This window comes from Hemicordylus capensis, chromosome 10 (genome assembly GCF_027244095.1).
Source record: "Hemicordylus capensis ecotype Gifberg chromosome 10, rHemCap1.1.pri, whole genome shotgun sequence".
Lineage (NCBI taxonomy): Eukaryota > Metazoa > Chordata > Lepidosauria > Squamata > Cordylidae > Hemicordylus > Hemicordylus capensis.
The window spans coordinates 15,387,140-15,399,572 of NC_069666.1; the positions used below are offsets into that span (position 1 = coordinate 15,387,140).

Genomic DNA, 12,433 nt, shown 5'->3' on the forward strand with positions numbered 1-12,433 from the left:
TGTTGCTGGGAGGCTGGTACATGATGCAGCACAGCTTGAGTTGCTGGTGGGACACTCAGCTCTGAAGAAGTGCAGGGATGAAGTGGTGATCTATGTAATTTTCACAAGCCAAAATTGCATACCTGTTTTCATATAGCTATCTTATGGCTGCCATGAGTTAAATCTGCTGAGACAGTGCATGAAGAAGCAAGTGTGAAAAGCAAAATTAACTGTGGGAGATTTAATGCCAAAGGTATTAAGAGCAGGTTTGTTTAATTTGCTAGCCGTTCTGAGGGGTATGTTCTTATGAATGGTGCTTCACCAACCACCCCAGAGCTAAGCAAGCAGTATATTGGGAATGCCAAAATACTGAAGGCTTTAGATGAAAAGACAGGAGCAGTCTCAGGCAGACTCAAGAACAGCACTGCCGGATCAGGCCTAAGGCCTCTAAATCCAATAGGAGCTACAAGGACTGTAATTGGGAGGGCAAAAGATTGCATGAAGTGGTTAAACTGAATCGTAAGGGATGGAAAGCAGAATTAAGGAGATTCTAAACTAGTCTAATCTAGTTCCTTACTGTTTTAGGTGACCAAAACTGAAAGAAAGAAGAGAAGGAAGAAGGAAGCAGATGTTGTAAGCAGACAATTTTTATTTATTATTTATTTATTTATTTAACATATTTTTATACTGCCCAAAACTTACATCTCTGGGCGGTTTACAAGAAGATTTAAAAAGTAAAACATTAATTAAAAACAAAAAGAAAACATTTAAAAGTAGTTTTCCTCTTTAACTAATATCTGTCTGAAAATTCAAGAGTGTAGGATGCTCTGTCTCCAGGGCGTGTACTTGAACACTGCAGCTACTACTCACGAATCTCATAGGAAATACTTGTAACTAGCAGTACACACTTTGGTGCTGTGTCTGTTACATTGTTTGGCTTTTAGTGTTGAGATGCATTCATATCAACCACTTTGGAAAGTTAATAAGAACATTGGAACATAAGAAGTTGCCATATACCGAGTCAGACCATAGGTCCATCTAGGTCAGTATTTTCTACACAGACTGGCAGTGGCTTCTCCAAGATTGCAGGCAGGAATCTCTCTCAGCCCTATCTTGGAGATGCTGCCAGGGAGGGAACTTGGAACATTCTGCTCTTCCCAGAGCGGCTTCATCCCCTGAGGGGAATATCTTCCAGTGCTCACACATAAAGTCTCCCATTCATATGCAACCAGGGCAGACCCTGCTTAGCTAAGGGGACAAGTCATGCTTGCTACCACAAGACCAGCTCTCCTCTCCCCATTGGGTTAAGCCCCATTGGTTTATTTTTACAAGGATCTGCATTTGGGACATAATTTGAACAGCAGGTGGAGGCTGCAGCCAGAAGTGCCTTTGCCCAGCTCCATCTGATTTGTCAATTATGCCCTTACCTTGATCAGCAAGCATTAATGACAGTGAACCATGCCCTTGTTATCTCCTGCCTAGATTATTGTAATGCCCTCTATCTAAGGTTACCTTTGAGGACGATCGGAAAGCTACAATGGGTCCAGAACGCAGCAGCTCGTTTACTTATGGGTGCCAGAAAATATGACAGGGTAACACTTCTCCATTCGCTACCAAGTTCAATTTAAGGTCCTGGTTTTGACCTTCAAAGCCTTGCAGGGTTTAGCACCTGTCTACTTACAGACCCGCCTCTCCCTTCCAGTTACATTCCATCCGATCATATCTGCTCAGATGGCCCTTTTGTCGGTCCCCGATTTCCATGAGGTTCAGGGCGCTAGGACCCATGAAAGGGCCTTCTCGGTTGCTGCCCCACTTCTCTGGAATTCCCTTCCCCTGTAGATTCGTTTAGCTCCTTCCTTGTTGATTTTTAAATCTCTACTGAAGACTTTTCTTTTTCGCCAGGCTTTTACCCTGTAGTTTACCTATTTGGGGTTTTTTTGTTTCCCCCCCCCCTGTTACTTTAGTTTTATTTAGAATGTAATTTTAATTCTGTCTTGTTTTGCATGTTTTTGTACACCTCCCAGAGTCTTCAGAGTGGGCGGTATATCAAATGTTTCAAATAAATAATTAATTATTATTTCTTGTTTACACAGTCAGACAGGTGTTATTGACTGGTTTGTTTTATCCAGACATCGAGTCCTTCCCAAGGACCTGGGATGGCTGAATTTTATCATCAATACTGTTTGTTATTATAGATATTGTCGCCAAATGTAGGCTGTTCCCAGTAAAGTTGCTTTTTGTAATTGGCTGGTGGTGATTTCTGTGGCCCCTATGGTGTTGAGGTGCTCTTCAAGTTGTTTTGGAATTGCACCTAGAATGCCAATTACCACTGGGATTATTTTGGTCTTTTTCTGCCACAGCCCTTCAATTTCAATTTGTAGATTATTATTAATATTTATTTACACAGTCAGACAGGTGTTATTGACTGGTTTGTTTTATCCAGACATCGAGTCCTTCCCAAGGACCTAGGATGGCTGAATTTTATTGTCAGTGTTGTTGCTGCTGTTATAGATATCGTCGCAGCATATGTTAATCTGTGCAATCTATCTGCTGGTAATCTGTGCAATTGTTGATTTGCTTAAGTATATTGGTCTCGCTTTATGAGAGAGGCTGCAGGACTGGATGTATTGTGTCTCCGTGTAGGATGTTTTTATAGGTTTAATTGTTCAACATATAAAAATACAGTTCTTGAGTATTCTGAAAGTCCAGGTCAACATGGCCAAGAATGCACATCTGGTATTCCACCCAAACCATGGAATAATAGCTCTTTAGAAATGCCTTGGTGTCATTTAGTTTAGCATTTCGGAAGAAGTTTACACACTCAGAAATCGGTTTTCAGCTGTCACTGAACATCAAAATGCATTTTCTTTGTAGGTAGAAGAACACAATGGTCATATTTTTAAGGCCACTCAGTACAGCATCCCCACCTACTGTGAATTCTGTTCTTCTCTGATATGGATCATGGACAGGGCCTCCGTCTGTAAATGTAAGCATGAAATGACCCTCTTTATTTTCTTTTTTTATTTGAACCCTTTATTTGGTGTCTTGCTCGCTCTCTCTCTCATGCTTCATCTACTCACCTTTTTCCTTCACCAGAACTGTCCCTGATCCATCTGTGACCATGTGGTACATTGAAGGCAAAAAAATGTAGAAATTGTTTTCCCTGTTGCACCTTTGGATTCTTTGAAATTGTAGCCAGTAACACAAGCACAAGGTTATAGTGCATGAATGAACCATATCTTTTACAATACTGATTTTGGACCTGGGTTTCCAATTCCTAATGGCCAGCCTGTGGCATCCCATCATGCAGTTCACATTGCTCACATGAAGTAGTGTGAAATCAGTACAGAGCTGCTTTCAGGGGGCAGAGTTACACGGTAAGGAGGTGAAGCTGGGGTTCCCAGCCTTGCGTTTGCCTTGCAGGGTGGAGAGCATGTAAAGAGAGAACTGGCAAGCAGGCATTTGCCAGACCATTCCCCCACCTGTCAATTTTCCCCTACAATTACTCTTCAAATGAGACTTGGGACATATATTTACTGGAGTAGCATTTAGGCTGGTTGTTATGACTTTCCCTTGGATGCATCCTGAACCCCCACTGGGCACTAAGCACCCAGCTGGGAGTGTGGAAAAATTCTTTCTAGACAAGCCCTTCATAAAGTCACAGAGCAACAAAGTTTGTGTATGTATGAAATGCTAAAAGCTGTTTGCTTTTTTCTGGATTACAGTGTGTAAGTATGCTTGCCACAGAAAATGCTGTCTGAAAACCACGACCAAGTGCTCCAAAAAGGTAAAGTATTTTTCATCTAAGCCTGTGGTGCTTTTCTTTACTCATGGAACTGATTCTGCTGATGTGGAGTCCACACTGGGATGGCAAAGTGAGTCTGTTGCCAAACAAGCTCTCCTCTTCATCCGTCCTGCAACATAGGTCCTGTGCCAGCACTTGTCATCTTGTTCATCTGCTCCCTGTGCCTTTTGGCCCAATTTCATGTGCAACACCTTGACAATGATTACTATGCAGGGCCTGTGTTGTAGCGCAGCTATAAAGTAGAGTTCGTCTTGCAGTGGCTATGTTTTGCTGCAGCAATCATTTAGGAGAGTAAAACGTAATCCTCTTGTGCAATCCTTGGTGCTCACTAACTTTATGCTTCTAATAAAGTCTAAAGTACTTCCCACCAATTGTCAGAAAGTAGATGTAAAATTCAGGAAATGAACCCAGTTGCTGACCAACCTCTAAACTCTTATCTTTTCATTTTCTCTGTGTTTAGTTCATTCAGTCAGTAGCTGGTGTGGCTGTAGGTAATGTATTAGGAAATAGCATGGGCAAAGGCTTGATCATCATTTGAGAGATTCTCAGGGTGCAAGTTCTTTAAGGCAGTGTGGTTAACTCTTTCCCCAGCAGTTGAGTTTCTTTGCGTTCTCTCTCACTCTCTTGCCTGAAAAAATACATTTGGATGTATTTCCTTCAAAGGCATTTCAAGTCATGTTCCTGACTCTACCCCTCTGACAATGCATGCACTGTGTTGTGAATAAAATGTGATTTTCTTTCACAATTTCTAATGATGTACAGATATTAGAGCAGACTTAATTACGGTAGCATCTAAAAAAAAACCAAACTGGGATTCTTCATGTTTAAGCATTTTGCACCCCTGTGCTCTTAAGCATGGAATATGTGTCATGTGAAGGGGCCTTGTAAGCTACTTGCCAGTTTGTCCTGTTTTAAGAAATAGCACCACTATCTTTTTCCAGCTGTTTCACTGGGCCTAGATTAGATAGCTTGCTGTCAGAAATGGAGATTCAGTCCAAATAAAAACTAGGGAGCATGGATTAATTTTTTTAAAACTAAAGAATGGTTTGCTGCCCTAACTTATGTTAAGTGTTTGAGGCCAAAAGAGAACGTTCATGTTCTCTTCATATGAACCTAGCATTTCATATAGTGATTATTTTGTTACACTGTTACAATATAATTAAGGTTTTTTTGCCTGCAGACAGGGTTTTAAGTTTTAAAACTGTCTTGGTTTGGCGTTGGGGTTTTTTTAATGGCTAGAGAAGATAATGGAGGATAGGTTGCGGACAATACTATAAGTATGTGGGGGTGGAACTCTTTATTTTAAAAATGATAATTTTCAGTTGAGCCTTGTGACTTCTGTGGCCTTGGTGCCTCATTTGTTGTTTGAAAGCCCTTGTGAAGTCAAACTGTCCTGCTTTTATCAGAGAGGCTACGCTCCAGTTCAGGAAACTACTGTTTGCTGTGTTGTGCAAAGGCACTCCCTGTTTGCCAAAATCTCAACAGATCTACATACATTTTCTAACTTCCTTGTCTCTCCATTCTGTACAATTTGCCTTAGGGTTAAGGGGGGAAACTTGCAGTCTTCTAGCTTTTTACTGCAAGTTTGCGGTGATTGGTCATTTTATGCTAGAAGGAAGAACTCTTACAAATCTGTGACAGCAGCAACCGGACTTTAATGTAGTTGTGTTTGTGAAACTGAAGGGTCTGTAAGGTTTGAATTCATTGTAGCCCTATTTTGTGCTGGTGTATTCCTGCATGGAGAGTCTTATCCAATGGAAAACAGTCCCTGATCTCTCCCCCCCCCCTTTTTTTTAAATTCATTTGTTTAATAGTGATGTTGAATGAGAAAAACCAGATGTTGGAAGGGCTTAGTCCTGTACCCATTTTCTCATTCATTCCTTGGATGAGACCCTTTGTATTTCATATATTCAAAATCTCCTTGGAAGCTTTGTGAATTGTCCCCAGTAAGAATCTCTCTCGTTCAGTTCAATGGGATCTAATTGGTGGAGGCTGTATCTCTGAAGTGGCTGTGTATAAGGGGTGGATGTCAAGGCTCTTGGATAAATTTTGCCACACTGTGACTGCCCAGTCATTTTACTTGCTCATTGTTATAGATGTGTCATTTTATCTCTGCACTGAGCATCCCCACATTCATTTATGTACAAAGCAGGTAAATGCTTTGAAATGAGCAGTAAATGCTGGAGAGATCAGAGTTTTGGGGTAACGGTGGGGGACTATTTTACAGAGCCACTTTTGTGACTACAGCCCCTCTTTTAGCTCTGAGTTGGATGCTGTTGACTGTAGTGGTGGCAGTGCTGCTAGCACACTGATGTGAACACAGGAGTCTCACAGGGACAACAAGAACTCTGGGAAGATGGAATTGAAAAATCAAAGGTCAAACTTTCCTCAGTTACTTCTGCTTCTTCAGATTGGCTTGAAATTTTGCAGGGAGCTTTAATTGGCATTTTGAAAGCAATTTGCATCTGCTTTGCCAAAATCAGTCCTGAAACATTTCCAGGTTCACTGAGCAGTGGGCAGCATTGCTTGGATGCTTCTTGGAAGGAACTGAGAATTTTCTTGCTTCTCTCTAGTATGACCCTGAGCTTTCCTCGCGGCAATTTGGGGTCGAGCTCTCCCGTCTGACCAGTGAAGAGCGAACGGTGCCATTGGTATTTGAGAAGCTCACCAGCTATATAGAAATGCATGCGTTGTACACAGAGGGCATTTACCGGAAATCTGGATCAACCAATAAAATCAAAGAGCTGCGGCAAGGACTTGACACAGGTGAGGAGACCTACTAGAGAAAATAAATTTTTGCATTGAAAAAGGCTTATTTCTTCTAATTTGCACGCAGCACATACATCCACTGATCTGCCCTCACAGAAGAGCCACCTTAGAACCACAGGCTCAATTTGGACAACACTCTTAATCATGCTTAAGAAAGCTTAGCTATAGTTTGTCATTATGAGCCCCTGGTGGTGCGGTGGTAAAACTGCCGCCCTGTAACCAGAAGGTTACAAGTTCGATCCTGACCAGGGGCTCAAGGTTGACTCAGCCTTCCATCCTTCCGAGGTCGGTAAAATGAGTACCCAGAATGTTGGGGGCAATATGCTAAATCATTGTAAACCGCTTAGAGAGCTCCGGCTATAGAGCGGTATATAAATGTAAGTGCTATTGCTATTGCTATTGCTATTCTGTCTAAATGGAGAAACATAACTTGCAGTCAATCAGCAAGCCAGAATCAAAACACGTTTTAAGCAGGCTTGGAAACTATGACTTTTGCTAACTGAGGCTTGGTGTGATGTCTGAATTGAGAAACCATAGTTACAGCTCTTACTCCACTCCAGAGGCCAATGTACCCCTAGTGTGTGATACTTGGGACAAAAGTATGATAGCTTGGGGTGATACTTTGTACCTGCATTGAGCCTGTGGGTTCATTATCAGTCTTTGTTTCCTTTCTTGCCAAGAAGTGAAGATCTAGTATGGCCATCTTATTTTATTTACTTATTTGTTTTGTTTTATTTTATTTTATTTATTTGTTAAAAGATTTAATATACCACCCAATACACAGACTCAGGGTGGTGTACAAAACAAGAACAGCATCCGAGCATTTTTTTAAAAAATACTTAAAGGGCAAACACCTGACGAAAAAGAAATGTCTTCAATAAGATTTTTAAGGCTGAAAGGGAGGAGGCAGACTGAATCTGGGGGAGAAGATAATTCCAAAGTGAAAGGGCAGCAACAGAGAAAGCCCTTCCATAGGCCCTAGTACTATGGACCTCTCAGAGACCAGGGACCAAAAGAAGGGCAAACTGAGAAGATCTCACAAGATGGGATAGGATTGGCCGGGAGAGGCGGTCCTGAAGGAAAACAGGCGTTAAACCCTGAAGGGTTTTAAAGGTGAGAACCAGCACTTTGAATTGGACCCGGAAGCAAATAGGTAACCAGTGCAGCGACCACAAGAGGTGTGTCACATTATCATATCTCCTAGTGCCCATAAGCAGGTGGGCCACCACATTCTGGATCAACTGAAGCTTCTAGATCATCTTCAAAGGCGATCCCAGGTAGAGCGCATTACAGTAATCCAAATGAGAGACGACGAAGGCATGAGTTACCATTGCCATGGCCTGCCAGTCGAGATAGGGCTGCAACTGGCAGACCAGCTGAAGCTGGGCAAAGGCACCTCTGAACATGGCCTCCACCTGCTGTGTCTCACTCCTCACTTCCCTTGAGGCTCAAAGGAGCTTGATAGACACTGACCATCCACACAGGCAAATTGTTGATTATGTCTTCTGTGCCATATCTCCAGATCATTTCATATGTTTATTATTGAGGATTCTCATCTTTATCAGCTCTTACACTGTCATAGAAGTGCTAGCTTCTCTGCTGAGTCTGAAATATATATTTCCTGCTAACCTTTTTCTTCTCTGTGGTTTGCCTCCTTTCTCTCACTAACCAGATATTGAGAGTGTGAGTCTGGATGACTACAATATTCATGTGATTGCCAGTGTGTTCAAACAGTGGCTGCGGGATTTGCCTAATCCTCTCATGACATTTGAACTCTATGAAGAATTTCTGCGAGCTATGGGTAAGGAACTGTCATATACCTGCACATCAGGACACAAAATGATTGGTTTTGTATGGGGTTTACTGACTAAATTTATTTATTTAACATATTTGTATACCGCCCACTACCAAAGTCTCTAGGTGGTTTACTGCAAATTGCAGAAAGTGTTTCAGCCCTGTTTAAACTGTGAACTAAACAGACCATTTCCCCCACTCTAAGAAGGGAGAGAGTTGTGCTCTCCGCCAGTTGATTATTTCTGCAGCTTGCTTCTCTTTGTCCAATGCTATGTTTGTATGCAGAAAGTCAGATAATTTTACTGTGCAACTTTGATACGAAAGCAGATTACAGTCAAGCCCTTTACCTTGGGCTTCCTTTGACAAAAATTGGCACTTCCAGCAAGTGTTCAAAGTAGCCTCCTGATGGGGAGACACACCAAGACCACATCATATCAACAGTATTTCAGCACTGATTCTGGCCTTTTCCTTTGTACGTCACCACAATCAATGTGCTTGTTTTAACCATAAATGTCTTGGGGCCCAAAGATTCCACTTCCTCCTACAAGTCCCACTGTGATCTCTTAAGACCAGCCAAGAGCATCCTGATTAACATGAACAGCATCCACACACCACATTCGGATTCCAAGAGTGCCTCAAAAGGCTCTTTCATTGCACTCCACCTCCCTTCCTTTTGGAGCTTGCCAAAGCATGAACACCTTTTAGGAGGGTTGCAAAAACTTATGCTGGCATTTAGGGAACTGAGGTGAAGTTGGTAAGGGGATAATGGGGAGGAGAGCTAGTCTTGTGGTAGTGAGCATGAATTGCCCCCTTTGCTAAGCAAGGTCTGCCCTGGTTTGCATTTGGATGGGTGACGAGTACTACAGGAGCCAGCGTGGTGTAGTGGTTAGAGTGCTGGACTAGGACCGGGGACACCCAAGTTCAAATCCCCATTCAGCCATGACACTAGCTGGGTAACTCTGGGCCAGTCACTTCTCTCTCAGCCTAACCTACTTCACAGGGTTGTTGTGAGGAGAAACTTAAGTATGTAGTACACTGCTCTGGGCTCTTTGGAGAAAACGGGATATAAAATGTTGTTAATAATAATAATAATAATAATAATAAATAATAGTTAGTTGGTTGTTTATTTACGATCTTAGATCAAACATCAATATACACAGAATATACACAGTAAAAAGAGAAAACAACAATAATAATAATAGATCTCTAGATTCAATATCTGGTATCTCCAAAAAGGGTTAGGAAAGATCTGTTTTGAAACCCTGGAAAGTTGCTGCCAGTCAATGCTGCCAGTCAATGTGATACTGAACTAGTCTGACTGTATAAGGCAGCTTCCAAGGTTCCTGTGTTTTTAGTTGTTTAATTGAATCATATGTTTTTAATATGAAAGGAATTTTGAATTAAATGTTGTCTGTCCTGAATTATTAGCTGTGGGGCAGACCACAATTCTAACAAATTAATGAAAATGTACTCTTTGCAGGCTTGCAAGAGAGGAAGGAGGCCATCCGTGGGGTGTACTCTGTCATCGATCAGCTTTCTCGCACACATCTCAATACCTTGGAACGACTGATCTTTCACCTTGTCAGGTACCAGTAGTCGGGATGAGGGATTTAAACCTTTATTTCTTTCCCTCAATGAATGCCATCTCATACTGCAAATATATGTATTATCTCCATTGCATCTTTAAAGACGAGGATGCCCAGGGAATCCTGTTTGTATCCTATGGACACATTGTGTTGCAGGCTAAGAGCAAGTCTTTGCAAAGTGCTTTCATCAGCAAGGTCTATACTTCATTGCCTTGCTTAAAACCACACTGGTGATGAACTCTAGAAGGACACTGCAGTTCAGACACTCACAGTCATCTAATCATCTTGGGTGACAGGAAGCATTACCAGAGTTCTCAAGGCACACATTGGAATCCAGGAGTCCCCATGACAATGGGAAAGTGTGACTGCAGTGCCTAAGTAAAGCTGTTTTTTCTAATGCAGCTGCTGTGGCTGAGTGTAGCCAGCAGGAGGTCCTCTTTGGATGTGTCAAACGGATCAGTGAAACTGGCATCTTGGTGTACCAACAGTTTTGTGCTGTGCTCACGAGTAGATCATTTGCATGAGCTGAATAAAAAAAACGTGGCAAAACAGAGCAAGTGAATTGGCCCCTAGACAAATGTTTTTGAGGGGAGTATTTTTCCTGCAGGTTTTGTAACTGCTTTCCCATACTTCTTGGGGTTTGCTCCTGCCATGTAATGGATGTGCTGCATTCCACCTCTCTAGCCTGTCTCCAAATGTCTCTAGCTTCCTCTCAGCAGCCAACTAACCACATGTTATTGCTGTTATGTTCTGGTGCTGTTTAGGATTGCCCTGCAAGAGGAGACCAACCGCATGTCAGCTAATGCCTTGGCCATTGTGTTTGCCCCCTGTATTCTCCGTTGTCCAGACACCACGGATCCTCTGCAGAGTGCTCAGGATGTCAGTAAAACTATCAGGTAAAAATGCAGCATCATAACCGCTCAAGCAAGTTCTTCGGCAGCTTCTGCAAGTCAGTCCTCCTGAGCTGCTTTTGCCAGCCTGGGTGGGGGAAGTATCTTCTCAGAGTTGAGAGACTGGGAAAGGTAATAGAATGTGTTTCATAAACCTGCTATCTTTGACCTGAGAGAGAGACCCCTCTTCCCCCAGGGAACTGCACGGGCAAGTTGCACTGCTTTCCCCTGCATCAGTAGCTGTGTGTGTGACACCAAAAGCCGTTACAATCTTCTCCATGTGTGCTTAACCACCATCAGATGTTATGCTTAGGAAAAGATTGCAATGCATAATATAGTTCCGACATCTGTGTTAGCATACAGAGATAAACAATAATAAAAACAACTCTCTTGTAGAAACAGTGTTAGAATATGGAAGATAAGAGAGGTTAGGATCCCAAGGGATTGAAAGAGAGTGAGGAAGAAAACAGCTGGAAAACAAAGTTAGGGCTGGCACTTTCCCTCCCACTCAACAACAGCCAGTCTTTATCTTCATATTTTCATGCACATTTCCACCATAAGTGAATGTGAAAATTTATAGAACTGTGTCCTCTAAAAGTTATGGAACTTGTCTCTCAAATACATAATATAGGGAATCCAATTTCTCTGTTCAGAGTGTGTTGAGGAATTAACTAATTGTAGCACTCCAGCATCTGGAGTGTAATCCATTGCATTCATAAAGAATGGGTTCTGCGCCTGCGCAGGGACCTCACGGATCGATTAGCTAGCTCCTCATGCTGGCCCTAACTGCCAAGCACGTGGCCATGCTTCAGTTTATCCTAGGCAGTTTGTTTCCCGCCCCTTGGGGCGATGGCTGACACTACTAAGCCAAAGACTACTTTTACTCTGAGTGTTATGCAAAATTACCTTTGACAGACACATGATGCTTGCTTGCTGTGTTTAGAGGAACAACATAATACGGCCACTTGTAAAATTTGTTCTTCGTTCTCGAAACAAACGCTGCAGAATTGGATGTTACGCTTGAGAGCGGCCCTTTATGATGATGTGCTTCAGCCTCCGACGCCAAGACCCTCAACATCGGGTACCTCGGTGTTGGGACCCTCGGTATCGGTATCAGTCCCAACGTCAAGTGCTGTGATGTCGACGCCCGCAGCACCTCTGGTGGACTCTGCTGTTCAGCAGTCAAAAGCCACCATTGTGCAAGACTTTAAACGGCCAGAGGACATGGGGGAAAAGTGGCGCCACCACAAGAAGCACAGGCGTGCCTCATCTTCTGAGGGAGAAAGAGACAACTCTCTGCCCAGGAAGCGGAAGAAAAAGACTAGAATTCATAGTGGGACCCCATCTCCGACCGCTTTGCAATCTGATTCAGAATGGGACTCCAAGTTGAAGATTACGCCTTCCCCGTGGGTGTTGGAGTCGGAGGGGGACCATCCCATCACAGCATCGGCATCGATGTCGATATTGAGGACGGCCGAGATCGAGCGGCCGATGCCGATAGTTGAGCGTAATACAACCCCCACGATGCCAATGTCGACATCGAGACAGCACAAATGGACAAGGGGACTATATTATCTGTTTCCTCCGCAGCCACTGATAACTCGAGTGGT

The 12,433-nt window shown here is 42.8% G+C and overlaps 1 protein-coding gene across 10 annotated transcripts in view; it reads left to right on the top strand.

The window, feature by feature from the left end:
• MYO9A (myosin IXA) overlaps positions 1–12,433 on the top strand; it is a 168,766-nt gene that overhangs the window by 141,995 nt on the left and 14,338 nt on the right. For all 10 annotated transcript variants that reach the window (XM_053271838.1, XM_053271840.1, XM_053271841.1 and 7 more), the window contains 7 exons: positions 565–612; positions 2,854–2,965; positions 3,705–3,766; positions 6,358–6,550; positions 8,226–8,354; positions 9,828–9,933; positions 10,698–10,829. In XM_053271838.1, the coding sequence (XP_053127813.1) occupies positions 565–612; positions 2,854–2,965; positions 3,705–3,766; positions 6,358–6,550; positions 8,226–8,354; positions 9,828–9,933; positions 10,698–10,829 (782 nt within the window). The remainder of the gene's footprint in view (positions 1–564; positions 613–2,853; positions 2,966–3,704; positions 3,767–6,357; positions 6,551–8,225; positions 8,355–9,827; positions 9,934–10,697; positions 10,830–12,433) is intronic.